This window comes from Diaphorina citri, unplaced genomic scaffold, assembly GCF_000475195.1.
Source record: "Diaphorina citri unplaced genomic scaffold, Diaci psyllid genome assembly version 1.1 scaffold277, whole genome shotgun sequence".
Taxonomy (NCBI): Eukaryota; Metazoa; Arthropoda; class Insecta; order Hemiptera; family Psyllidae; genus Diaphorina; species Diaphorina citri.
Genome location: NW_007377713.1, coordinates 55,452 through 82,737, shown reverse-complemented (window position 1 = coordinate 82,737; position 27,286 = coordinate 55,452). Strand labels below are relative to the sequence as shown.

General features: G+C 42.3%; 5 protein-coding genes across 5 annotated transcripts in view; all 5 read left to right on the top strand.

Annotated features, from left to right (window-relative positions):
• Positions 1 to 2,381, top strand: part of LOC103506966 — a 47,602-nt gene extending 45,221 nt beyond the window's left edge. Inside the window, exons 14-16 of the mRNA XM_026821932.1 lie at positions 772 to 812; positions 1,151 to 1,375; positions 1,953 to 2,381. Coding sequence (XP_026677733.1) covers positions 772 to 812; positions 1,151 to 1,375; positions 1,953 to 2,159 — 473 coding nt within the window. The 3' untranslated portion in view covers positions 2,160 to 2,381. The remainder of the gene's footprint in view (positions 1 to 771; positions 813 to 1,150; positions 1,376 to 1,952) is intronic.
• A 3,194-nt stretch (positions 2,382 to 5,575) lies between these two features.
• Positions 5,576 to 7,932, top strand: LOC108252109 (putative E3 ubiquitin-protein ligase RING1a). The gene is made up of 4 exons (XM_017443109.1): positions 5,576 to 5,689; positions 6,789 to 7,009; positions 7,310 to 7,395; positions 7,883 to 7,932. Exons 1-4 carry the CDS (start codon positions 5,576 to 5,578, stop codon positions 7,930 to 7,932), a joined length of 471 nt encoding a protein of 156 aa, XP_017298598.1.
• A 142-nt stretch (positions 7,933 to 8,074) lies between these two features.
• Positions 8,075 to 18,863, top strand: LOC103506964 (potassium channel subfamily K member 18-like). The gene is made up of 11 exons (XM_026821931.1): positions 8,075 to 8,462; positions 9,082 to 9,187; positions 9,549 to 9,566; positions 11,376 to 11,437; positions 13,418 to 13,483; positions 13,571 to 13,833; positions 14,307 to 14,510; positions 14,558 to 14,670; positions 15,347 to 15,477; positions 16,712 to 16,980; positions 18,730 to 18,863. The coding sequence occupies exons 1-10, from the start codon at positions 8,309 to 8,311 to the stop codon at positions 16,888 to 16,890; spliced, it is 1,296 nt and encodes a 431-aa protein (XP_026677732.1). The 5' UTR covers positions 8,075 to 8,308; the 3' UTR covers positions 16,891 to 16,980; positions 18,730 to 18,863.
• Positions 18,763 to 24,055, top strand: LOC103506963 (TWiK family of potassium channels protein 18-like). The gene is made up of 7 exons (XM_017443107.2): positions 18,763 to 18,863; positions 19,356 to 19,451; positions 19,774 to 19,902; positions 20,202 to 20,387; positions 22,359 to 22,420; positions 22,899 to 23,207; positions 23,678 to 24,055. Exons 1-7 carry the CDS (start codon positions 18,763 to 18,765, stop codon positions 24,043 to 24,045), a joined length of 1,251 nt encoding a protein of 416 aa, XP_017298596.2. The 3' UTR covers positions 24,046 to 24,055.
• Positions 24,017 to 26,066, top strand: LOC113466481. The gene is made up of 2 exons (XM_026821935.1): positions 24,017 to 24,242; positions 24,674 to 26,066. The coding sequence occupies exons 1-2, from the start codon at positions 24,052 to 24,054 to the stop codon at positions 25,068 to 25,070; spliced, it is 588 nt and encodes a 195-aa protein (XP_026677736.1). The 5' UTR covers positions 24,017 to 24,051; the 3' UTR covers positions 25,071 to 26,066.
• Positions 26,067 to 27,286: the final 1,220 nt, after the last annotated feature.

Below are 27,286 nucleotides of genomic sequence, written 5' to 3'. Positions count from 1 at the left end.
CCCATAAGTTCCTCCCAAGTCCAATATACCAATCCACTTTGTCCGGAACAAGCCGTACGGACCGTACGCTAATGAACATTTCCGAATCATTACGAATTATTTTTAAAAATTCCTAAAGGGTTGGGGGGTGCTCCGTAGAGTTTACAGCAGTTGCTTGGAGCTCTGCGGTCAAAAAAAGTTTGAGAACCACTCGCCTAGTTAGTCTGTGTGGTAGCGGGTCTGCCTTGTAAGCACTAGGTCGCGGGTTCGCTTCCCGACCGGGGAGTAAGATTAGTTCCTTCTACTATCCTGTCTTCTTTCTCTCTTCGCTTTCGGGACTTGGATCAAATGCACGGTAGTGACAACAGCATACTTATCTGTCACGGATATGTTCCGTGAACTTACGGCTAGCTTGTTCCATATTAACTACTTTGGATCAAATGCACGACCGCACACAACTTATACTACTTTGGATCAAATGCAGGACCGCACACAACTTATGAAATTTCACCACGGAAACGGACTGTATCCGTGCTGGTTCAATGATGTTCATGGACCTTAAGAATTCTATTTTTAAGTGGTGAAATTTTCAGTGAAAAGAGGATAAAATTCCATACGACGCGACAGCAAGGGTTAAACCCGCGTCCTCCGGTTTATCAGTCGAGTAGCGTGACCACTACGCTACTCAGGTAGAGACGACAAATAGATACTAATAGGAAGTAATAAATCATAGCGGTTGAGTGGAAGAGAACGCCATAGTATGAGTAACGAGTTGGCAACAGTGTGAACAAGACCACCCTCCCCCACCCATTGAGTTTGACTATTATCCACAGGTAAGTTAATTAACTCATAAGGTACAAAAACAACCTCGCAAAAGGTCCTCCAGTTTCATTGTAGGCTGTCTGATCTGGCAAGTTGAGTAACACAGAAGCTCGAAGTTAGTGGCTGAGCCGAGGGATCCTGTCCCGTTTCGTAATTTTTTAAAATGTCAAGATGAAACGATAAATGTCTCGTCTTGTCTCGCATCACTAGACAGGCCCTCAGACAGTCTGAACTTGTGTAACTGAAAGAGCTTAAGACCAAGGTCTGTCCGGGCGTTATTGGTGGGTATACAAATCAGCACACAGGCTTGACTATTTTCTACTGATGACTCACTCTCCCTCCCTATCAGGATTTCGACTTCTTCACCGAGTACTACGACACGAAGGGTGTGGGAAATGCCGAGCAGATCAAACCCGTCCCCATCTGGCTATGTGTATTCCTGGTGATTAGCTACATCATAGGCGGCGCATTCCTGTTCTCCCATTGGGAACCATGGGGATTCCCAGACTCTGCGTATTTCTGCTTCATCACACTCACCACCATCGGGTTTGGCGACTTTGTACCCGCACAGAAGGTAAGTAATGGAACCAAGCGAGGTCTATGCTTTACTCTATACACACAAGCCCACTGTGAGGCTTAGGTATTGGGGCAATTGATGCCCCAAGCGATAGGTCAAGCTTCTACGAATCTAAAAAAGTGAGGTCTATAATTCACTGATCGAACGAAATGAGTTCACGAAACGTGTCATTTGGAGATCAAATCGGTATTTCCCACTTCTTACTTTGAGAGAGAGAGAGAAAGAGAGGGAGGGAGAGAGAGAAAGAGGGTGGGAGAAAGAGAAGGAGAGGGGGGAGAGAGAGACAGATAGATAGAGAGAGAGGTTTGATAGAGGGAACTGTAACTGCTAAGGTCTTATCGTCCCGAAAGCGAAGAGAGAAGGAAGACAGGATAGGAGAAAGCCAGCCGTTCCGAGAACGAACCTTATTTGTTCAGGATAAAGTTCGCTCCGGGCGGTAATCGGATCCGCAAGCTAGCGCATACAAGGCAGAAGCGTTACTCTCTAAGCTAACTTTAAGTGTGGAATAAAGGAGCGCGGTAGGCCCGTCAAGTCAAGAATATTTGTTGGAAATATTTCTCGCTTTATTTTCCAGGTCCAAGTTACCAAGTCAACAGACGTCCAGACAGCCGAAGAGACAGCTGAGCTACGGATCGCTCTATGCTCCCTCTACTTATTATTCGGCATAGCATTGCTCGCTATGAGTTTCAACTTAGTTCAAGAGGAAGTAATAAGTAACGTGAAGGCCATTGCCAAACATCTGGGTATCATCAAGTCATCGTATGATAATGAAGACGACTAGAGCGTCTTCATTCCTCTATTAGAAGATGGTCTTAAACTTGGCGCTTTCTCTCTCTCTCTTTTGTGTTTTTTGAGGGGATATCATTACTTTTTGTCAGGTTACCTATATGAATAAGAGGTAGTCTTTTGGATAAGCTTTCCTAACAGGCCTTTTGATTGGACTTCAGCCTAAGTGCTTCCCAAAATAGCTAGCGCTACATGTTGCCCCGGACGGCCATCCGTCCAGGTACCTACCACGATGATTCGTGTTTTTTGAGGGGATATCATTACTTTTGTCAGGTTACCTATATGAATAAGAGGTAGTCTTTTGGATAAGCTTTCCCAACAGGCCTTTTCGATTGGACTTCAGCCTAAGTGCTTCCCAAAATAGCTAGCGCTACATGTTGCCCCGGACGGCCATCCGTCCAGGTACCTACCACGATGAACGTTGCTTAACTTAACTGATCCGATTTTTTCGTGTTTTTGTGCCATCTAGATGTATAGGAGAGACATAATATTTCCGCTAAATGTGTTCAATAACATCTAATAGTCTTAATACCTACCCTTATCTCTCTCTGTAAATAACTGAAAATAAAACAAGAAAAAACACAAACGAAAAACACAAACAAAAAACAAATACTCTTAGGCCACGGTTACATGGGATGCGTATTTTTAAACTTACGACGCGACGTTGGGTCTTACTAATGTCTCTACAGGGTGGTCCAGAATTATAGGGACAACGGCCTACAGTAGATATATGGGATCATTTCCAACAATAATCATTCCCATATGCATGTTAATGGGAAGTATTGGAACAAGCCGTACGGACCGTACGCTAATGAACATTTCCGAATCATTCCGAATTATTTTTAAAAAAGAGCTAGAAATTGTGTGAGAGAGAGAAGGAGAGTAAGAAAGAGAGAGAGAGCCAGAGAGTGTGTGTGAGAGAAAATGTGTACGTGAAAGAGAGAAGGAGAGCAAGAAAGAGTGAGTGAGAAAGAAAGACGAGAGAGAGAGAGGGGGAGTTTGAGAACCACTGGCCTAGTTAGTTTGTGTGGTAGCGGGTCTGCCTTGTAAGCGCTAGGTCGCGGGTTCGCTTCCCGACCGGGGAGGAAGATTAGTTCTTTCTTCTATCTTGTCTTCTTTCTCTCTTTGCTTTCGGGACTTGGATCAAATGCACGGTAGTGACAACAGCATACTTATCTGTCACGGATATGTTCCGTGAACTTACGACTAGGTTGTTCCATATTAACTACTTTGGATCAAATGCACGACCGCACACAACTTATACTACTTACTTTGGATCAAATGCACGACCGCACACAACTTATGAACTTTCAGCACGGAAACGGACTGTATCCGTGCTGGTTCAATGATGTTCATGGACCTTAAGAGTTCTGTTTTTAAGTGGTAAAATTTTTCTGTGAAAAGAGGATAAAATTCCATACGACGCGACAGCAAGGGTTAAACCCGCGTCCTCCGGTTTATCAGTCGAGCAGCGTGACCACTACGCTACCCAGGAAGACACGACAAATAGATACAAATAGGAAGTAATAAATCATAGCGGTTGAGTGGAAGAGAACGCCATAGTATGAGTAACGAGTTGGCAACAGTGTGAACAAGACCACCCTGTAGGTGAGAGAGAGAGAAAGAGGGAGAGAGAGAGAGAAAATGTGTACGTGAAAGAGAGAAGGAGAGCAAGAAAGAGTGAGTGAGAAAGAAAGACGAGAGAGAGAGGGGGGGAGCGGGAGAGAGGGAGAGAGCCAGAAATTGTGTGTGTGAGAGAGAAGGAGAATAAGCTGAATAAGAAAGAGAGAGAGAGAGAGCCAGAGAGTGTGTGAGAGAAAGAGGTAGAGCAAGAGAGAGTGAGAAAGAAAGAGAGGGCGAGGGAGAGAAACATTAGAAATGAGAGAGAGAGAGAAAGTGTGTGTGAGAGAGAAGAAGAGTAAGAGCGTAAGAGGAGAGGGATAGGCTGAAAGTGAGAAGGAGAGAGAGAGAGAGAGAGAGAGAATAAAATGGGAAAATGGAAAAATAGCAAGATGAAATATGTTGCGCATTGCATACCTAATATGATTTCAGGCGCACATACAATTTGTTCCTATTGCATTTGGCATACATTTGAGACCAGTGAAACGAAAGGAAGCCTTGATAGGTGGCCAGGACGAAAATCTGAGTTTGAATTGAAATAAGCAGTAATAGCCAGCCTAGTTAGCTTAGTTGGTAGTGCGTCTGCCTTGTAAGCGCTAGGCCGCATGGGGTCGCGCTTTGCGCTCCCTTGTTTACGGTCGCGCTGCGCACTTCCGGGGGCTTCGCGGGGTGTGCATGGGGTCGCGCTTTGAGGTCCCTTGTTAACGATCGCGCTGCGCGCTCCCGGGAGCTTCGCGGGGTGAGCATGAGGTCGCGCTTCGCGCTCCCTTGGCTTCGCCCCTGAAATCTAATATCGTCCCTGAGTTTTATAGAAATGAAAACTAAAAGCGTGAGAAAATATTAAACGTAGGAAAACCTAGCTAAATTATACTAGCTGAATTCCGTCGCTTCGCTCCGGAATCCCGCTAGTTCATCCCGAGGCATGGCCAAGCTTGTGGAAAAGGCATGGCCGAACTTGTATTTTTATCAAACTAAAAACATAAACGAAACTCAATATTAGGCGAGCGAGGAAAAGTTTTCTCTCCCGCAGACTCTGCTTTCTGTGTATTTCTTATGGAGATTTTAGCGATGAAAAATTGATCATACCTATCTCAGGATCGGTTTAGATTTTCGCAAAATCCTTTCTTATTGCACATCTAGACCATAAAAGGAATATTCCTACCAAATTTCAGCTTTGTAGGTGTTGTGGTTCTCGAGATAGAGCGATCAGTGTGTGAACTATGAAATGTGAACTATGAATGGATCTCGTTTTTATAATATAAGACTAGCTGAATTCCGTCGCTTCGCTCCGGAATCCCGCTAGTTCATCCCGAGGCATGGCCTAACTTGTAGAAAAGGCATGGCCGAACTTGTAGAAAATAATAAAAAATACGGTCGCGCTGCGCGCTCCCTATTAGCTGCATAGTTGTCAAACTAAAAACATAAACGAAACTCAAATATTAGGGGAGCGAGGAAAAGTTTTCTCTCCCGCAGTCTCTGTACTCTGTGTATTTCTTATGGAGATTTTAGCGATGAAAAATTGATCATACCTATCTCAGGATCGGTTTAGATTTTCGCAAAATCCTTTCTTATTGCACACCTAGACCATAAAAGGAATATTCCTACCAAATTTCAGCTTTCTAGGTGTTGTGGTTCTCGAGATAGAGCGATCAGTGTGTGAAATGTGAATGAGTGAATGGATCTTGTTCTTATAATATAAGATATGTTGTGATTATACGCACACAAATATCAAGTATCTACCCCGGCATTCCTGGCTACTAGTGGGTTTTCCATTAGATTACCCGCGGATGCATGACCGACCACCACCGCGCCAAGAAGATTAGTGGAATCAGAGATATATTGAGATCACAGATGGGCCAGAGGCCAGAGGTACCTCATGGTATAATTTCGGATCTGCTGCTGCAGGTCAAACCTTCCAAAAGACATCGTTTTTTCTCTTCCTCGTCTTTCGTCTTTTTCTTGGTATGAAAGAGACACCCTTTTTACAGCTCAGAGGATAGTTCATCTTTATGTGTGGAACATTTTTTTTTTTTTTTCCAAATTTCATCGAAAGTGGACAACCCATTCCAGAGTTATGGGTGAAACAAACACGTGGACAAACGGAAGGAAAAACTCGTTGCTTTAAAACTTGAAACTTACTTCGTTTAGTCAACTAACTATGGTGAACATACCTAATACCTAACCATGCATACTCAAAACATTGTTTACCTAATTCTCTCTCAATCTCCGTTTTCTCGCCCATGTTTTGTCGTTTTTTCGAAGAGAAGAATATGATTCTGAATTATGTCGAAAGATGTATTTTTAGAATTTCTTCTTCTTCTCTTCTCAATCCCCTCATCTTTCGTCTGGTTGATTGCACATTCCTTTTCGCCTTTCTCCTCTCTTTCTTCTATTTCTTCATTATTTATCATTTCTTGTCTTTCATTAATTATTATGTGTATATTCTGTTTTCGGCTTTGGAATTTCTGTGTTCTGATATGAATTGCAACATTTACAATTATTTCATTATCGCTCGCATTTCCGCGTATCTTGCAGTTTTTATCCAAGTAATGGTTTTATATAACGGCACGGGATATTCAGCAGGTCTTATCGTCCCGAAAACCAAGAGAAAAGGAAGACAGGATAGGAGAAAGCCAGTCTTTTTGAAACCAGCTAAAATCCTCCCCGGGCTAGAATTGATACCGTCATCTAGCTGTCCCGCGATCACTCTTGACAAATTCGGATGCGTGACCATCTGGACAATCGCATGCTGCTAGCTTTTCCTGGCCCCACTTAGGCTAGGTGAGGTTTATGTGAGGAGGCGCGTAGTGAGTCGTTGAATGGAGGGTAAAACCCTTAATAAAGAACAGAAATGGTATCGTACCAGGATTCCTTCGCAGCCTTTACATCTCGTCTATAACACTCTATTCTAATAAGCCGATTATTTGAGGCAAACTCCTTAGAAACAATTACCCTCCCGTGTGGGATTTGCCTTGATCATTCCCGACCTCTTCTGTCCCCGCAGGCTAGGAATGGCGATTCTGAATACGAAGACAGTGACTTCGACACTAGTGACGAAGAGTATGATTCAAGCGAAGAAGAAGAGGAGGAGGAGGACGAAGAGGAAGAAGAAGAAGAGGAGGAAGGTGAAGAGGAGGAGACGGAAACCGCAAGTTCATCGACGGCGAAGAATGATCCTCAGATGGTGACGGTTCCTATCACCTTGTGTCTGATGATTATGGTGGGGTAAGTCACCGTTCCAGATAGAACTTTATATTTCACAATTCACAAAAGTTGCCGCCACTGGTCGTTACTCGATTAAAGTAGCTACTCAATTTTCCTCACGAGGCTGAGTGTACCCCGAAGCACAGAGCCGAAAAAACTTCGACCCCACCGGGACCTCCGGTGTGCAAGCCTAGTGTGGTACCCATTCGGCCACGGAGGACGGAGGTTGCTGCAAAACTAATTCAAGGCACTGTAAATCCAGAGGTGGTGCTGTATAGGAATGTTCTCATTAACTATGCAACTATTTTTCTCTGCTTTCAGATATATCTATGGGGGAGCAGTGCTGTTTTCCAAATGGGAAGACTGGAATATACTGGATGGATCGTATTTCTGTTTCATATCATTGAGTATATTATTAGGTATTGTTTATATTTGTTTATTTTTTCCTCTCATCTTATCGTTTTACAACACTAATTTTCGCCGTGCAGGTAAATGACTTCACTTTTCATTCCCGAAATAATGAAGTGAGTCATTTGTTCAGTGAGTGTCCGAATGATTGAGTGCTTTGTTTTGAGAATAGGTGTGTTGTATTTTTTTTGTTACTTTTTTTTTGTACAAAGAGTTCATGCATAGGTATTCTTACTAGCTCATTCAATAAAATTTATTAAAAGTAATTAATTAATCATCGCAAGGAACCTTTAACATCGGTCTTGTACCAAAATCGTAAAGTCGGTAGCTTTGGACATTGTCACAAAAAACTGTAGGTACCTACTCACCAAAACAAATAAATAAACCAACAAACAACATAAAAAATGCATAATAATAAATGAACAGTTCAGTTTAATAAATTAAAAGTAAAAATGATTTTAATCTGTGTGCGACAAGCGATATGAGTGTTCATAGCGAATGCTCTGGTGTCGAGGCTACCCGACGTTGCCCGATAGAATTGCGGGGATAACCGAGTAGTGGCGAAGTCATTCCGAACCTTTCCGATCATTCCCGACTCCGGCCGAAGCTATGGAGCACAGACGCAGCTCGATCTTTAGACATTGTCACAAAAAAAACTGTACCTACTCACCAAAACAAAAAAATATACCAACAAATAACATAAAAAATGCATAATAATAAATGAACAGTTAAGTTTAATAAATTAAAAGTAAAAATTATTTTAATCTGTGTGCGATAAGCGATATGAGTGTTCATAGCGAATGCTCTGGTGTCGAGGCTACCCGACGTTGCCCGATAGAATTGCCGGGAATAACCGAGTAGTGGCGAAGTCATTCCGAACCTTGCCGATCATTCCCGACTCCGGCCGAAGCTATGGAGCACAGACGCAGCTCGAGTCGTTCGCGGAGTCGCCAACAAACGGAAAGATCATTCACGGAGAAGTGCAAGGATTATCTGCGACAGTTCTTGGCGTTTCTATTCAGCAACATTGGTATTATCTGTTTGGTAATTGGCTATACGATTGCTGGTGAGTGCATTATTATCATTTGGTTACAGAGTGGTGGCGCCCGGCCAAGGATTGGAAGGGCGTGGGTTCGAATTTTTTACTCCTTCATTTGAGAATCCAAGGTACGAGCACACTGTTCTAGAGAAGTGGTCCTTAAGATGCTATTACAGCACAACCCTTGGGGTTTAGTTTTTACTGGTGGACTGATTTTCCAATGTTTAAAGCTTAAAGTCAACTTTAACTGAAAATCAACTCTAACTGTGATCCTTATAGTCCTTAAGAGATGTTCATTAATCCCACCCATAGCTTGGAATCTTAAGGTCTATCCACAGTTCCACACGTCCACACTGCCTCGATAACGTACGAGTAGATTCACCTCGTCGATCCATATAGGTATTCCATATCGATCGACGAACGGTCTACTGAGAGAGAGAGAACATAACAGATAGGAAAGGAGAGGGAGAGTGAGAGAGAGAGAGAGAGAGAACATAACAGATAGGAAAGGAGAGGGAGAGAGAGAGAAAGAGAGGGAGAGAGTCGATCGACGAACGGTCTACTATATTTAGATGCACCTTCACAGCATCCTCTGAGTATTGAATTAAGTTAAATTCTCATCTAAACTTTCTGTTTCTACGGTCAGGAGCGTTCATCTTCATCTATGTAGAGGCGGCTGACCATGATAAACATTCTGATAACCTCCGGCGGAACATGTCTCTCACTAGGAACGACACTGTCGCCAAGCTGTGGTAAGATTATTAAACGAATTGAGTTCTTCCTTCTTGTTTCTTTGTTCAATGTTGATGAAATTTGGTAAATATGGTTGGTTATTTTCTCATAAGGATAAATCTTGAACTTTGACGTCACGTCATACGCTCCCTTACGCGATGACGTCATAGCACATGACTCCTTCAAGATCTCCTTGTTTGTGCGCATGCGTTTCTGCGCATTTCGTAAACTTTGACGTGACGACTCTTTGAACTTTTTCGTTACCGACGACGCGATGACGTTAGCTTGTAGACGTATGGAGGGTAAAACTCCCGTCACTGAAGACCTTAGCAATTACCTATGTATACAGTAACGTGTTAAACCTCCAAATCTGTTCTCCAGGTCGTACACATGCTGTCAGTTGATAATACTGAGAGAGGGGAATGCTGACGAGACAGAGGAGAAAAGAGAGAAGGAGAGAGAGAAGAATAGAAAGGAAAAGGAACATAACAGATAGGAAAGGAGAGAGGAGAGTGAGAGAGAGGGAGAAAGAGAAAGAACATAAAAGATAGGAAAGGAGAGGGAGAGAGAGAGAAAGAGAGGGAGAGAGAGAACATAACAGATAGGAAAGGAGAGGGAGAGAGAGAGAGAGCGAGCGAGAGAGAGAGAGAGAGAGAAAGAGAGGGAGAGAGAGAACATAACAGATAGGAAAGGAGAGAGGAGAGTGAGAGAGAGAGAGAGAGAGAGAGAGAACATAACAGATAGGAAAGGAGAGGGAGAGAGAGAGAAAGAGAGGGAGAGAGAGAAAGAGAGAGAGAGAGAGAACATAACAGATAGGAAAGGAGAGGGAGAGAGAGAGAGAGAGAGAGAGAGAGAGAGAACATAACAGATAGGAAAGGAGAGGGAGAGAGAGAGAAAGAGAGGGAGAGAGAGAACATAAATGTGTTATATTTTTTTTTTCTTTGTTACTTTTTTTATATAAAGAGTTCATGGATAGGTATTCTTACTAGCTCATTCAATAAAATTTATTAAAAGTAATTAATTAATCAATCATCGCAAGGAACCTTTAACATTGGTCTTGTACCAAAATCGTAAAGTCGGTATCTTTGGACATTGTCACAAAAAAACTGTACCTACTCACCAAAACAAATAAATAAACCAACAAACAACATAAAAAATGCATAATAATAAATGAACAGTTAAGTTTAATAAATTAAAATTAAAAATGATTTTAATCTGTATGCGATAAGCGATATGAGTGTTCATAGCGAATGCTCTGGTGTCGAGGCTACCCGACGTTGCCCGATAGAATTGCCGGGAATAACCGAGCTGTCATTTCTCTCTGCTTTTCAATGCTCTCTTTACTCATTTTTAGTTTCTATAAACTTCTTTCGAATTTCTCTTCTACTCCTAGGTATTCTATAAATTTCTGTTCCACTAATTGTTTCTTTCTTCTGTTTCTATAAACTTCTTTCGAATTTCTCTTCTACTCCTAGGTATTCTATAAATTTCTGTTCCACTAATTGTTTCTTTCTTCTCTTTTCTATTTCATTTATATTGTTTCTTTGTGCTTCATCGAAAATACATTGGCAAGAGCAGTATAATTTAGGAACGATATGTTTTCATTTTTTATTCTTTGATGAATAAGAAGGTGGGATTTCGCTGAACGAAGTATTCGTTTTAGTCGTCCGTTTTTTCGTTCAAGTCACATTTTTACTTTCTTTTAAATTAATTACCTAGGTGGTGCGCGTATATTTTTTCATTATTATTGTTTATATTTGTTTATTTTTTCCTCTCATCTTATCGTTTTACAACACTAATTTTCGCCGTGCAGGTAAATGACTTCACTTTTCATTCCCGAAATAATGAAGTGAGTCATTTGTTCAGTGAGTGTCCGAATGATTGAGTGCTTTGTTTTGAGAATAGGTGTGTTGTATTTTTTTTGTTACTTTTTTTTTGTACAAAGAGTTCATGCATAGGTATTCTTACTAGCTCATTCAATAAAATTTATTAAAAGTAATTAATTAATCATCGCAAGGAACCTTTAACATCGGTCTTGTACCAAAATCGTAAAGTCGGTATCTTTAGACATTGTCACAAAAAAAACTGTACCTACTCACCAAAACAAAAAAATATACCAACAAATAACATAAAAAATGCATAATAATAAATGAACAGTTAAGTTTAATAAATTAAAAGTAAAAATTATTTTAATCTGTGTGCGATAAGCGATATGAGTGTTCATAGCGAATGCTCTGGTGTCGAGGCTACCCGACGTTGCCCGAGAGTGAGTGAGAAAGAAAGACGAGAGAGAGAGAGGGGGGGGAGTGGGGAGCGGGAGACAGGGAGAGAGCTAGAAATTGTGTGAGAGAGAGAAGGAGAGTAAGAAAGAGAGAGAGAGCCAGAGAGTGTGTGTGAGAGAGAAGGAGAGTAAGAAAGAGAGAAGGAGAGCAAGAAATAGTGAGTGAGAAAGAAAGACGAGAGAGAGAGGGGGGGGCGGGAGAAAGCCAGAAATTGTGTGTGAGAGAGAAGGAGAGTAAGAAAGAGAGAAGGAGCCAGAGAGTGTGTGAGAGAGAGGTAGAGCAAGAGAGAAGAAGGCAGAGAGAAGGAGAGCAAGAGAGAGTAAGAGAGAGAGAGAGAGAGAGAGAGAGCCAGAAAGTGTGTGTGAGAGAGAGAGGTAGAGCAAGAGAGAAGAAGGCAGAGAGAAGGAGAGCAAGAGAGAGTAAGAGAGAGAGAGAGAGAGAGAGAGAGCCAGAAAGTGTGTGTGAGAGAGAGAGGTAGAGCAAGAGAGAAGAAGGCAGAGAGAAGGAGAGCAAGAGAGAGTAAGAGAGAGAGAGAGAGAGAGAGAGAGCCAGAGAGTGTGTGAGAGAAAGAGGTAGAGCAAGAGAGAGTAAGAAAGAGAGAGAGTCAGAGAGTGTGTGAGAGAAAGAGGTAGAGCAAGAGAGAGTAAGAAAGAGAGAGAGAGAGAGTCAGAGAGTGTGTGAGAGAAAGAGGTAGAGCAAGAGAGAGTGAGAAAGAAAGAGAGGGCGAGGGAGAGAAATATTAGAAAGGAGAGAGAGAGAGAGAGCGAGCGAGAAAATGTGTGAGAGAGAAGAAGAGTAAGAGCGTAAGAGGAGAGGGATAGGCTGAAAGTGAGAAGGAGAGAGAGAGAGAGAGAGAGAGAGAGAGAGAGAGAGAGAGAGTCTATTTATAACATCACTCATGATATTAACATGCAATACAACAGAATCAATCATGTCTGGCCCCACAACAGGGTCCGGATCTAAGAGGGGGCCCCAATATGTGAAAGGGGGTCCAATGTGTAAAACAGGGCCTGAGTGTAAAAAAAGGGGGGGGCAAGTTGTAAAAAAAAGTTGAAATTTTTGCAATATTTGTTTCATGATACCTTTGTAACTGCTGAATGATTTGTCTAATTTGACTAACTCAAGTTTGATGATACCCAGTACTTTATAAAATTATAAATGAATGACTAAAGCCTCTTTTGAGGTTGAACCCGTGTGGGATTAACCATATTGCCAGATGGGTAAATGACCAGAGCCTTGCGGTAAATGACCAGAGCCTTGCCCTTTTAGAAATCCCGCGTTTTGGATACTTTCCACTAGATATTCTGATATTCTTCTCTTCCAACACATAATTGATGAGACCTCAAGAGGCTTACTCAGCCTCTAACTCGCCCTTTCGTTTTTCAAACTCAAAGCAGAAATAACTTCGACTCTCTGTGAGGTATTGAGACCGGAATCTAGAGTTGCCAGATGGGTAAATGACCAGAGCCTTGCCCTTTTAGAAATCCCGCGTTTTGGATACTTTCCACTAGATATTCTGATATTCTTTTCTTCCAATACCTAATTGATGAGACCTCAAGAGGCTCACTCAGCCTCTAACTCGCCCTTTCGTTTTTCAAACTCAAAGCAGAAATAACTTCGACTCTCTGTGAGGTATTGAGACCGGAATCTAGATGACTAACTCGTATTTCCAACACAAAGGAAATTAACCCGTGAGATTTGGGTCCGATTTTAACCTTTGCAGACCTTCTTTTCGCCTACCTTGGTGGTGTAGTGGTCAAGGCGCTCGCCTGGTAAACAGGAGGGCGTGGGTTCAATCCCAGCCGAGGTATGGAATTTTATCCGGAATCTAGAGATTAGGTATAAGTCAATGCCTACCTGGCCACGAAGGTTGCTATACAGTAAGATATACACTATATCACATGAGGGTTTCCCATTAACTCACAGCAGTATTGCCCACTCACTTATGACCCTATTTCTGTCCCCCAGGTTACGGCAACGTAGCGCCCATCACATTCCTCGGCAAGATCACCACCATAGCGTACGCCATAGCCGGTATGCCCCTAAGCTATCACATCAGGATTTCCCATTAACTCACAGCAGTATTCCCTACTCACTTATGACCCTGTTTCTGTCCCCCAGGTTACGGCAACGTAGCGCCCATCACATTCCTCGGCAAGATCACCACCATAGCGTACGCCATAGCCGGTATGCCCCTCTTCCTCCTCTACCTCTCCAACATAGGTGACATCCTGGCCAAGAGCTTCAAGTGGATCTACGCCAAGTGTTGTCTGTGCCGGGGATGTCCGACCCGGCCTCGAGACCTACAGAAGACTATCCAGGACACTACTGGGGCGTATAACCGACGCCGGTCCTCCGCTATGAATCACAACAGACGGTGGAATGTGAGTGAGGGAGTTATTGGATCAATAGATAGTCCTTGATTGAAGACTCGGTAACTTTGTGGAGGTCCATTCTAACTGTTGAGTTGTATTGAAGCGAATACTACTTCGAAACGAAAACGATTAGGTATGTTTGTGTATTCGTTCCAATACAACCCAACAATAGAGCGTTTTTGCAACCAAAATTAGAGCGTTTTTGCAACCAAAATTAGAGTCCCGTTAATTGAACTCTTGAACATTATTCGACGAAAACTCGTTTGTCAGCATGTGCACGAATGGGTTTTGGCTAACTTACATCTTACGTTTCAACTATCGTCATCACTTCGTCACGTAAGTTAGCGGTGCAAAAACTCTCTAGTGAAGAGAGTTTTCTATTCAAACAGGCCGTTTAGATATTCGAGGAAAACTCCTTCGAAACGATTACCCGTCCGTGTGGGAACTGCCTTGATAATTCCCGACCTCTTCTGTCCCCACAGGCTAGGAATGGCGATTCTGAATACGAAGACAGTGACTTCGACACTAGTGACGAAGAGTATGATTCAAGCGAAGAAGAAGAAGAAGAGGAGGAGGACGAAGAGGAAGAAGAAGAAGAGGAGGAAGGTGAAGAAGAGGAGACGGAAACCGCAAGTTCATCGACGGCGAAGAATGATCCTCAGATGGTGACGGTTCCTATCACCTTGTGTCTGATGATTATGGGGAGGAGGAGGACGAAGAGGAAGAGGAAGAAGAAGAGGAGGAAGGTGAAGAAGAGGAGACGGAAACAGCAAGTTCATCGACGGCGAAGAATGATCCTCAGATGGTGACGGTTCCTATCACCTTGTGTCTGATGATTATGGTGGGGTAAGTCACCGTTCCAGATAGAACATTATATTTCACAATTCACAAAAGTTACCGCCACTGGTCGTTACTCGATTAAAGTAGCTACTCAATTTTTCTCACGAGGCTGAGTGTACCCCGACGCACAGAGCCGAAAAAACTTCGACCCCACCGGGACCTCCGGTGTGCAAGCCTAGTGTGATACCCATTCGGCCACGGAGGACGGAGCTTGCTGCAAAACTAATTCAAGGCACTGTAAATCCAGAGGTGGTGCTGTACAGGAATGTTCTCATTAACTAGGTATGCAACTATTTTTCTCTGCTTTGATGCTTTCAGATATATCTATGGGGGAGCAGTGCTGTTTTCCAAATGGGAAGACTGGAATATACTGGATGGATCGTATTTCTGTTTCATAATTAATCTCAACCAGCACGCGATTGTCCGGTGGTCAACCATCCGGATACTAACCACTTGCAACATGATCCAAGGGGAACTGGTGCATCCAATTGCTAATATATAAAGTCAAGCTCTATTATCCTTCTCAACCTATATCTAATTCATGGCATTCTTAATGGGCGTTTGAGAAAAGACCTGACGACTTTTCTTTCAACCCAAGTTTGGTCAGAAAAATACCCTTCTATCATTGTATTGTAGACCCAGACCCATTACCTCATTAACTATGTATTTCCCCTGGTTTCAGGTATATCTATGGGGGCGCTGTTTTGTTTTCTAAATGGGAAGACTGGAATATTCTGGATGGATCATATTTCTGTTTCATATCATTGAGTACCATCGGATTTGGTGATATTGTACCTGGAGACAAGATTACCGGTGAGTTATGCAACTTGGCCGGGGCGAAAATAAGTGGACGAAATTTTCGTAGAAACTAAACCCATCCTCTAGGGTTGTCTACCTCTACACCTAAGCCTCGGAAGGGGGTTTTGAGTATTAAGTGGACAAAATAATGGTCTTATGAGCTGTACAACTCAGAATAAGAACTATAACCCAATGCCTATGGTTCCCTGTTTCATATCATTGAGTACCATCGGATTTGGTGATATTGTACCTGGAGACAAGATTACCGGTGAGTTAGTGCCGGCTGGGGCGAAAATAAGTGGACGAAATTTTCGTAGAAACTAAACCCATCCTCTAGGGCTGTTTACCCCTACACCTAAGACTCGGAGAGGGGTTTTGAGTATTAAGTGCACAAAATAATGGTCTTATGAGCTGTACAAGTTGTACAACTCAGAATAAGAACTATAACCCAATGCCTATGGTTCCTATATTGCTTCAAGGATTCGTTAACATCTATGACTTAGGAACTTAGGTATTCTGGAAAGCCAGACTAGTTAGGTTGGGACTTAGAGCGTCTACCTTGTAAGTACGAGGTCACGGTAAGTTGCGTTCTCGGGAGGGGCTGACTTTCTATTAAAGGTCCTGTTTCTCTGATTAACCCAGCATCTCCGGGTTTAGAGTCTTAACAACTCAGTCATGGAGGGCTCATTATCTTCATTCTTACCTTTACAGGTAAAAACAACGACATCGGAGTGCAAACTCTAGAGCTGTCATTCATTCTATGCGCCATGTATCTCATGTTAGGCATGGATGCTGGGTTTAGTGCCGGCCGGGGCGAAAATAAGTGGACGAAATTTTCGTAGAAACTAAACCCATCCTCTTTCCTCTAGGGCCGTTTACCCCTACACCTAAGCCTCGGAGGGGGGTTTTGAGTATTAAGTGGACAAAATAATGGTCTTATGAGCTGTACAACTCAGAATAAGAACTATAACCCAATGCCTATGGTTCCTATATTGCTTCAAGGATTCGTTAACATCTATGACTTAGGTATTCTGGAAAGCCAGACTAGTTAGGCTGGAACTTAGAGCGTCCACCTTGTAAGTAAGTACGAGGTCACGGATTTTATCCTAAATAGGTAAGTTGCGTTCTCGGAGTGGCTGACTTTCTAAAGGTCCTGTTTCTCTGATTAACCCAGCATCTCCGGGTTTAGAGTCAGTGTCTTAACAACTCAGTCATGGAGGGCTCATTATCTTCATTCTCACCTTTACAGGTAAAAACAACGACATCGGAGTGCAAACTCTAGAGCTGTCATTCATTCTATGCGCCATGTATCTCATGTTGGGCATGGCGCTCATTGCTATGTGCTTCAATCTGATGCAGGAAGAGGTAGTCCATAAGATGCGCACCTGCTCGGAAGTTGTGCGCAGAATCGCCAGGTGTCGCCGCTGATCTGGCAACACTGGACGCTCGACACATTCCAATCTGGCAACCCTGTTGAATAGCCCCGGCGGAGAGGTCTGGCCTCTAATGGTTTTCAAGGTATGGAATATGTAAAGACGTATTTTCCTATTTACGTATGTTCTGTTTAACAATGAATACTTGGAGGATACTACAAAAGTGAATAGTAAATATGTATTTACAAACCCTGTCTAAATATACTCACATACTTACAGTGACATTGAAAAAAAAAAATGCCTAATAAATGGATGTAGAGGGAGGTAGAGAGGAAGGGAGAGAGTAGGATGATACTGAGAGAGGGGAATGCTGACGAGACAGAGGAGAAAAGAGAGAAGGAGAAGAATAGAAAGGAAAAGGAACATAACAGATAGGAAAGGAGAAGGAGAGTGAGTGAGAGAGAGAAAGAGAGGGAGAGAAAGAACATAACAGATAGGAAAGGAGAGAGAGAGAGAGAGAGAGAGAGAGAGAGAAAAGAAGAGGGAGAGATAATAAAGGAGAAAAGGAGAGAACATAACAGATAGGAAAGGAGAGAGAGAGAGAGAGAGAGAAAGAAAGGGAGAGAAAAAACATAACAGATAGGAAAGGAGAGAGGAGAGAGAGAGAGAAAAGAAGAGGGAGAGATAATAAAGGAGAAAAGCGCAACTGCTCATCTTTTTCCTGTGGAGGAGGAAAATGAGCATTTGTGGGAAAATCAATAGGACGAAATGGAGGAGTGTCCACAGTCCGTACAAAATTAAGTACGTAAATGTACTTACAGACGAAATAAAATTTTGGTGAAATAAAAAGGAATTTCCATTTTTGTATATCTAGGTAAATAATTAATGACAACCTATGTTTTCAATTTTATTGCCTCAGACGTATACGGTCGCGCTGCGCGCTCCCGGGGGCTTCGCGGGGTTGTGCATGGGGTCGCGCTTCGCGCTCCCTTGTTTACGGTCGCGCTGAGAAATAAAAAGGAATTGCCATTTTTGTATCCAGGTAAATAATTAATGACTCAACCTACGTTTTCAATTTTATTGCCTCAGATTTGTCGTTTTGAAAAATTTAGCAGATTTTTGTATGAACGCCTGTTATCTTTCCAGTTATGCAATGTGGGTAACATGAAAGAAAAAAAATACTCGGACAGAAGCAAAGAGCGAAATGGCAAAGTACATTTCCGTACTTTTTCGCGCTCCCTAACCAGTGGAAAGCGAAACGTGAAAGAAAATTCTCACCGCGCATGCGTCAACCTTAGGAATTTCCATTTTTGTATCTAGGTAAATAATTAATGACAACCTATGTTTTCAATTTTATTGCCTCAGATTTGTCGTTTTGAAAAATTTAGCAGATAATTGTATGAACGCCTGTTATCTTTCCAGTTACGCAATGTGGGTAACATAAAAAACCACAAGACAAAAATATTACTATTAGAGGCGAAGAGCGAAAAATGAACCCCTGTTATCTCTCTAGCAGTTATGCAATGTGCGTAACATGAAAGAAAAAAAATACTCGGACAGAAGCAAAGAGCGAAATGACAAAGTACATTTCCGTACTTTTTCGCGCTCCCTAACCAGTGGAAAGCGAAACGTGAAAGAAAATTCTCACCGCGCATGCGTCAACCTTACCTAAAGCCTCTTTTGAGGTCGAACCCGTGTGGGATTAACCATATTGCCAGATGGGTAAATGACCAGAGCCTTGCCCTTTTAGAAATCCCGCGTTTTGGATACTTTCCACTAGATATTCTGATATTCTTCTCTCGCCTCGGGCGGGAATCGAACCCGCGGCCTAGCGCTTACAAGGCAGACGCACTACCAACTAAGCTAACTAGGCTGACTTTTATTATCTCTATAGATCTCGTGGCCCCCAGTATGCACCTAACCCATGATGCCTGACCCTCTAGCATACCATTCTGTCATGACCCCTGTGGATTATCACCCTCCTAGACCCCCCCATGAGGACACATCATGCTGTGGATATACGACCAGGTAATATACCTATGAGTGACTTGAAGAAGAATAAGAAAAAGAAGAGGAATAAGAAGAAGAAGAAGAAGGAGAAATAGGGGTTTGGCAGAGGGAACTGTAACTGCTATGGTCTTATCGTCCCGAAATCGAAGAGAGAAGGAAGACAGGATAGAAGAAAGCCAGCCGTTTATGTACCTATGAGTGACTTGATAAAGAAGAAGAAGAAGAAGAAGAAGAAGAAAAAGGGGTTTGACAGAGCGAACTGTAACTGCCAAGGTACTATCGTCACCAAATAGAAGAGAGAAGGAAGACAGGATAGGAGAAAGACAGCCGTTCCGAGAACGAACATTATACCATCAGGATAAAATCCGCTCCAGACGGGAATCGAACCCGCGGTCTAGCGCTCACAACGCAGACGCGGTACCAACCAAGCTAACTAGAGGCTGACAAAAGACTCTACAGTCCAACAGACAAACCAGTCGAATTAAAACTTTGTTCGTTCTCATGTTTCAGTCACAAATGTTCGGACAGTCTCTCCTCTCTCCTCTCCACGTTAGGCATCCTCCTCCTCGTCCTCACATACACAGTACTGGGTGCCCTCACTTTTATGTCACTCGAAGCCACGCCCCCTCCCGACCCTACCCGGACGGGAATCGAACCCGCGGTCTAGCACTCACAACGCAGACGCGGTACCAACCAAGCTAACTAGAGGCTGACAAAAGACTCTACAGACCAACAGGCAAACCAGTCGAATTAAAACTTAGATCTTCTCACTTCGTTCGTGCGAGAATACAATAAAATTATTGCATTTTTTTTATTATTATTATTTTATTGAACGTTATTTACAGAGGGAAACTATAACAACCAGAGTCCTTGTCCTTCTAAAATTGTATTTCTCTCCTAACATCTGGTCCCTGTTCTCATGTTTCAGTCACAAATGTTCGGACAGTCTCTCCTCTCTTCTCTCCACGCTAGGCATCCTCCTCCTCGTCCTCACATACACAGTACTGGGTGCCCTCACTTTTATGTCACTCGAAGCCACGCCCCCTCCCGACCCTACCCTATCAATAAAGCCACATGTACATGACATCCAAACCGTGGCGTTCTGTATTTCTTTCCTATGTACCAGCAGTCGTTTATTTTTGGAAGAGGTTTGATAGAGGGAGCTGTTGACTCCTAAGGTCTTACCGATATCTAAGAGAGAAGGATAGGATAGGAGAAAGCCAGCCGTTCCGAGAACCAACATTATTTCATCAGGATAAAAATCCGCCCCGGGCGGGAATCGAACCCGCGGCCTAGCGCTTACAAGGCAGACGCGCTGCCCTCCAAGCTACCTAGGCTGGCTTATACCGACCCTACCACCATAGACCCCGCCAAACCTATGGACCCGGGGAGCAAAACAACGGCCTCGGTTGGTTCCGGGCATAATCGGACGCTAAGCTCCACCCCCTCAACACTAGCCACGCCTTCTGGGCGTGACGAGAAACTGCGCACGCAGACCGTGGAGAAACTATGGAAGATAACTGAGGTGAGGAAGATAACAACGCCATGGGAGAACTCACGATGAATATCAGAGGTCCCGCGCGGGTTCAAATCCCGGGGGAGTCAAAGTTTATTCGGTTGTGCTTGGAATTTGGAATACGAGGTGCACTCAGCCTCGTGAAGACAGTAAGGTAGAGTTCTTTGAATAATAAAAAAAATATGTAGGTATGTAGAAATGATACTTAGCAAAGGCTCTCAGTGATGAGAAGATGAGATGTCACCAAGAACTTTGTGTGTGGCGTTCGACTCAAAGCAGCGATTTTTTTTTAAAGATATTTGACAGAGGGAATGGCAACAACTGAGGTCTTTACGTCCCGAAATCGAAGAGAGAAGGACAGGATAGGAAAGTTAAAATAACAACTGAAGTGTTATCTAAAACTTTCTCGCTTTGAGTTCATAGGTCGTCGCGACAAATTTCAAGATCAGAGCTCATTTGTGGAAATGTGAAAATCCCCCAAAAAAACAGTTTTTTTGGCTTTATGGTTCTCTGGACAAAATTTGCACCACCACCTTCATGTTCCTGGTAAAAAGACCTTTAATTTGATATATAGGTCGACTAGGTTTGGATAAGTCCTTCTATGGGAACAAACACACACACAGACAGACACCGAAGCGAATACAATAGTCCGTCCACTATACCTTTTATTATTAAGTAATAATAGAGGAAGGACGGACCAAAAATGTAGAAAGGATAGAAAAGAGGAGAAGAAGAAGAATCATGAAGAAGAGAGGGAGCAAGAGGTGAAGAAGGAGAAGAAAAAGAGGGGGAGAAGGAGAAGGAAGGAGAGGAGGAGGAAGGAGAGGAGGAGGAAGAAGGTATAAGGGGGTTGGAATGAATTCGGGACAGGACAGGATTCTACCTTATGCAGACAAATGTTGGATGCTGCTTGGTTTTTAGGTCAATTAGAAGCGAATACAATAGTCCGTCCACTGTACCTTTTATTATTAGTAATAATAAAGGAAGGACGGACCAAAAATGTAGAAAGGATAGAAAAGAGGAGGAGGAGAAGAAGAAGAATCATGAAGAGGAGAGGGAGGAAGAGGTGAAGAAGGAGAAGAAAAAGAGGGGGAGAAGGAGAAGGAGAAGGAGAAGGAAGGAGAAGAGAAGGAAGAAGGTATAAGGGGAAGGGGGTTGGAATGAATTCGGGACAGGACAGGATTCTACCTTATGCAGACAAATGTTGGATGCTGCTTGGTTTTTAGGTCAATTAGATAGAAAGGACAGAAAAGAGGAGAAGAAGAAGAAGAAGAAGAAGAATCATGAAGAGGAGAGGGAGGAAGAGGTGAAGAAGGAGAAGAAAAAGAGGGGGAGAAGGAGAAGGAAGGAGAGGGGAGGGAAGAAGGTATTAAGGGGGTTGGAATGAATTCGGGACAGGATTCTACCTTATGCAGACAAATGTTGGATGCTGCTTGGTTTTTAGGTCAATTAGATTTCAATTTAATCTGGGATAGTATTTATTATTAAAAACAAATTAAAGTATTTCTTGTCTATCCCCTAAGAAGTAACTAACTTCATAGTAGGTACCAAGTTTTTTCGAATACATACGTAAGTTGAAAGTGTCATATTTTGTTATAGGTACATTTTCTGTTTATTTTATTTGTGTTCAATATCGATTTCAATATTTACAAGTGCGAAATATTGCGAGCCTTTGTTTCTATACCGCGGTGTGATCTCATTAAGTTATATATTGATATTGACTTGTGCTAAATTCCATTTTAGCTCGTTCCGTTTTTATTTCGTCAATATTTCGGTTTTGAGATCAACCTCATTGCGTTGGACCGAATTGGTCTAAATTGAATTTATTGGTTGGTTTCAAACAATATTTTATAGGTATTATCTTTTTCCCAACAATACTTATTGATTGTTATTATTATTATATTTTAATTATGAACGGCAAAAACAAGGACGATTTTAATAATCATCCTGTAGCTTTTTACTTTTTTGTTTTATCTTTTGTTATTACTCGCTCATAGATATGTATTTAGGTACTTGCAATATGCAAACTTTATAGAATTTACCTCTTATTTTGAATCAAGTAAGAGACCTTGTAGTGCAGTTGCTTAACTTCTCTCTTAACCAAGGGGCTCCTATTTTTTCCTTCCTTCTACCTATCCCGTTAGGTTTGTCCCATATTTTTATTTACTTTCTCTTACCAATATCCAATATGTATATTTGTATAGGGAAAATATACAAGGAGAAAATATTGCAAACGGTCCATTTTTTAGTCCGTCCTTCCTTCATTATTACAATAGTAATAAAAAGGTATAAGGGACGGACTATGGGGCTCAACCACTTTTTTTTTTCTTCGCTGATAAAGGAAGTTCGAAACACGCTGATCTCAATAGAAGGAGTTCTTCACGTGTTGCTGGAGTTACAACACTACTTCTTCCGAACTTTTCCCCGGTCATAGTTGCATTTTGTTCCCCCGTTTGAAATTTAGAGGCCCCATTTCCTATTCAAATTAAGTTTTTAATTCTATTTAACTCATTATTTGTTTCCCCCCCCCCTCTCAGGTTACGGCACTGTATCCGCTAAGACACTGTGGGGTCGTATCACCACCATACTTTACACACTGGTGGGTATCCCCCTCATGCTCATCTATCTCTCCCTCATAGGGGAATCCCTTGCGAATACATTTCGCAGCTTCTACGGTAAACTAACCAAACAGACCCAACGCAAGTCCAAACAACAACAACAACAACAGAACTCACTTCCCAACATCTACTCTCAGTTCAATCACATCAGTACCGGCAAGTATGATGGTAAGACTACACCATACCGGGGTGGTTACTGTACTCATGCGAGTGACTTTGAGCCCAAGGTTCGAGTCCCCAACCAACGCAAGTCCAAACAACAACAACAACAACAGAACTCACTTCCTAACATTTACTCTCAGTTCAATCACATCAGCACCGGCAAGTATGATGGTAAGACTACACCATACCGGGGTGGTTCGCAACGCAAGTCCAAACAACAACAGCAGCAGAACTCACTTCCTAACATTTACTCTCAGTTCAATCACATCAGCACCGGCAAGTATGATGGTAAGACTACACCATACCGGGGTGGTTTCAGCGGATTCTGTTGGCGGAAGCGCTGCAATATAACTTGTCACCTTGAACGCGGAGGTTACATAACTCTTGTATCGGAGCTTGTTGAGAGAGGTGGTTTCATGATTCCCGCCATACAGGACGACCAGGAATCTTTCCTCAACATCTTCGCTCACCAAAACTACAACTTCGTCTTCTTCTTCCGAAGCTAGGGATCTTCTTCCACTGCTAGGCATTCCGGTTTCGAGTCCCCATTGCGGTGAGTTTCCTAATCATCATCAGCTTCATTCTCCTCGGCTCTCTCATCTTCAATAAACTCGAGAACTGGACGTTTCTAGACGGGACATTCTTCTGTTTCACCAGCCTAGGTACCATCGGGTTCGGAGAACTTATCCCTGGCGAGAGTTATGATAGAACATTGCGAGGGAACAAGAACATCTCTGTCCTGGTGAGTTCCAGTTATATCCTGGTCGGGATGGCAGTTATTAGTATGTGCTTTAATCTTATCCAGGAGGAGATTATCTTCATGATTAAGAAGTTTACACTCAAGTTGAACAAGTCAGGCGGGAGTAGTGGCGGTGTGTGCGATAAGAACTGTGATATCTCCTGACATAGCATGCTTAGTGAGCAACGCACGCCCCCCACGGGCTGCGAGACTGATTTCACCAAGCAGAAGTTTGCCACTGGGAATGCAACCCCCACCCCCTTCTCTTCCTCTATACAAGACTTGAAATCCTTACCTAGCTTTCATACCAATAGTCTACCGCGTAAGATGGGCCAGTACCCGGGGGCTGGGGTGTATGGGAGGTTCTATGATATAAACACGACGGGCGGGCACTTCCAGAGATCTATCCCGATGCGAAACTCCATCGCCGGATCCACGAGTAATTATTTCTCAGCCAATCATCAAACTCTGTGATTTATTACATTGGACTCTAAAATTTGGGGGCATAAAAACACCTAAAAAATTACGTGATTCACGTATTTTCTGAAGAAAAACTTTTTCCCTTCGTTCGTATCCAGCTTCACTCAGGCTGGGTACTTTTCTGAAGAAAATCTGTTTCCCTTCGTTCGTATCCAGCTTCACTCAGGCTGGGTACTTTTCTGAAGAAAATCTGTTTCCCTTCGTTCGTAGCCAGCTTCACTCAGGCTGGGTACTTTTCTGAAGAAAATCTGTTTCCCTTCGTTCGTATCCAGCTTCACTCAGGCTGGGTACTTTTCTGCGGGGTGTATGGGAGGTTCTATGATATCAACACGACGGGCGGGCACTTCCAGAGATCTATCCCGATGCGAAACTCCATCGCCGGATCCACGAGTAATTATTTCTCAGCCAATCATCATGCATCCGGTGCCGGACACTTTGGAGAGTTTGGACCTTCCGACATCGGCCGAGATCACACGACATTTGTCGAATACTTCATACCCAGGAGTATGTCCGATTTCAACCTCTCCCTTATCAAGCCGGATGCTATACCGGCTTCAGAGGGACAAATATTACAACCGGTTCTCAAAACTAAGACGGGGCCAAAGTCCGGAGAGGGAGGTAATATGAAGATGAGGGTGACATTCCAGGATGATATGGGTTTGAGTGATAATCTACCTCCACCACCACCCACTGCTGATGAGTTCATGTAAGGAGAAACGATTCACAATGACAGCATGATATTCTATAGGGTGTTTTTTTTTTCTTTTTTTTTTTCGAGGTTTGTTTTTTAAACTGCTATAAAAGACATACTATTTGAGGTATGGTCATGATGTTTTGTTTAATGGAAAGCTAAAAGTATGCCATTTAGTGTTTGAATACTAAGTTTGGGCATACGGGCCCCTCGGATAGCTCGAATGAAGCGAAACATTTGGTTTAATTTTTTGATTTGTTAGCACATAATTTCGCTCAATTTCCCTCCACAATCGTGCGATTTGACACCTTTGGATGATTTTCTTTAGGGATATGTGTAAAAACATTAGTTTAAACTTTGGGGCACCTGAAAGGCATCATTCACCGTTTTTGCAGATATACGGCTTCAGATTATGGAAAAAGTGGTCGAAAATTGGATTTTCTAGACTGAGTTTCATTCGATCTAGCCAAGGCGCCCATTTACCCGAAATTTTATTCAGAGGTCAAACACTAAATGGCAAACAATTACCTTTCAAATAAAGAAAAAATCATGACCATACCTCAAATGGCATGTCTTTTATAGCATTTTGAAAAACAAACCTCTAAAAAAACACCCTACACAACACTTTACCTACGTTATAATTATAGAAACACTTTTTTGTCCTTTGAAGAGATTTGATAGAGGGAACCATAACAATAGAGGTCTTATCGTCCCGAAATCGAAGAGAGAAGGAGGACAGGGTAGGAGGAAGCCAGCCGTTCCGAGAACGAACCTTATCTGTTTAAGATAAAATCCGATCTGAACGGGAATCGAACTGTTTGTTCATTCCTACAGTAATACCTATGTAGAACGGCGGACGCGGTATTATCTAAGCGTATCATGGTAACTTATCTATACTTACTTACTTACTTACCAACTGTGTAAATTTTGTATGTGTATATGTGATTGTATAAAATTCATAGAATACTTTTATAATAGTGTAAGTAATAGACTTATTCCATGTAAGCTCGCCCCCCCAAAACAGATCTTGCATGTCTGAGGGGGGTTTGTTTTAACGTTATCTTTGTATCAATTAGGTAGGCAACTTCTTTGTACTATTTATAAATATTACATTTCCTTTATTTTAAATTTATATTTCAATAATTTCCTATCAATAAAGCCACATGTACATGACATCCAAACCGTGGCGTTCTGTATTTCTTTCCTATGTACCAGCAGTCGTTTATTTTTGGAAGAGGTTTGATAGAGGGAGCTGTTGACTCCTAAGGTCTTACCGATATCTAAGAGAGAAGGATAGGATAGGAGAAAGCCAGCCGTTCCGAGAACCAACATTATTTCATCAGGATAAAAATCCGCCCCGGGCGGGAATCGAACCCGCGGCCTAGCGCTTACAAGGCAGACGCGCTGCCCTCCAAGCTACCTAGGCTGGCTTATAGTGATGGGTAAATACCCGGGTACTTATTTTTGGGGTAAATACCCAATTTTTATTTACCCACCCAGTGGGTATTTACCCACGACCCATCACTACTGACTTATACCGATCTTAAAACGTGTATTGTGAATAATGAAAAAGAGAACATTGAATTCAAGTATCAAGCATTTATTTTTTTGTCGTCTTTTTATGATATTTATAGAAAAACAAATAAATTACCTAAGAGGTTATAGTTTATTTTGAGTTTGAGCCACTATACATCTGATATTATGTTTATATTATACAATACAAAATTAAATAGGTAAGTAGTTTATACTTACAACTCAAATTTTATCATAAAAAATCACTAATAAAAAAAAAAAAAAAAATCCTGGATTGAAACCAAGTCGATATTTATCTCTTTCTCTCTCTCTTATCTTTTTTTTCCTCATGAAAAAATTTCTCTAGCTTTTTTTTCCTAATTCCTAAAAAAAAGTGGTAAAAAGATCATTAACTAAATCCTATGTGGGCAGAAATATTAAGTTACAATATAAAGCTGTGTTCACCCACAGTCGACGGCGACTGAAACCGTCCACACTGCCTCGACAACATAGATTCACGTCGTCGGTTGAGGGCCGTCGACATTGTGTGGACGCAGCTTTACACTGCAGTGCACAAAATTCAACACGGTTGTAAAAGTTCTAAGTGTTTCCCTTTCGCAATGGAGCAGTTGCAAATGGGTAAAAACTATTAATAAATGATTGATTCGTACGTAAAAAGTAGTGAAAAATCCAAATCTGATGTCAAAACTCCTAAAAAGAAAC

What these genes read in the sequence shown, in the direction of transcription:
- LOC108252109 (XM_017443109.1), top strand. Translation starts at nt 5,576, where the DNA reads ATGACCGACCACCACCGCGCCAAGAAGATTAGTGGAATCAGAGATATA. An exon ending in TGTCTGATGATTATGGTGGG is followed by an intron (nt 7,010 to 7,309) that starts GTAAGTCACCGT and finishes CTCTGCTTTCAG; the next exon opens with ATATATCTATGGGGGAGCAG. An exon ending in TTTCTGTTTCATATCATTGA is followed by an intron (nt 7,396 to 7,882) that starts GTATATTATTAG and finishes AAGCGATATGAG; the next exon opens with TGTTCATAGCGAATGCTCTG.
- LOC113466481 (XM_026821935.1), top strand. Translation starts at nt 24,052, where the DNA reads ATGCTTAGTGAGCAACGCACGCCCCCCACGGGCTGCGAGACTGATTTC. An exon ending in GGGGCTGGGGTGTATGGGAG is followed by an intron (nt 24,243 to 24,673) that starts GTTCTATGATAT and finishes GGTGTATGGGAG; the next exon opens with GTTCTATGATATCAACACGA.
- LOC103506963 (XM_017443107.2), top strand. Translation starts at nt 18,763, where the DNA reads ATGCCTGACCCTCTAGCATACCATTCTGTCATGACCCCTGTGGATTAT. An exon ending in GAGGTGAGGAAGATAACAAC is followed by an intron (nt 20,388 to 22,358) that starts GCCATGGGAGAA and finishes ACTCGCTCATAG; the next exon opens with ATATGTATTTAGGTACTTGC. An exon ending in GAGTGACTTTGAGCCCAAGG is followed by an intron (nt 23,208 to 23,677) that starts TTCGAGTCCCCA and finishes AGGCATTCCGGT; the next exon opens with TTCGAGTCCCCATTGCGGTG.
- LOC103506964 (XM_026821931.1), top strand. Translation starts at nt 8,309, where the DNA reads ATGGAGCACAGACGCAGCTCGAGTCGTTCGCGGAGTCGCCAACAAACG. An exon ending in TGACGGTTCCTATCACCTTG is followed by an intron (nt 14,511 to 14,557) that starts TGTCTGATGATT and finishes GAAGAGGAAGAA; the next exon opens with GAAGAGGAGGAAGGTGAAGA. An exon ending in TGTCTGATGATTATGGTGGG is followed by an intron (nt 14,671 to 15,346) that starts GTAAGTCACCGT and finishes CCCTGGTTTCAG; the next exon opens with GTATATCTATGGGGGCGCTG.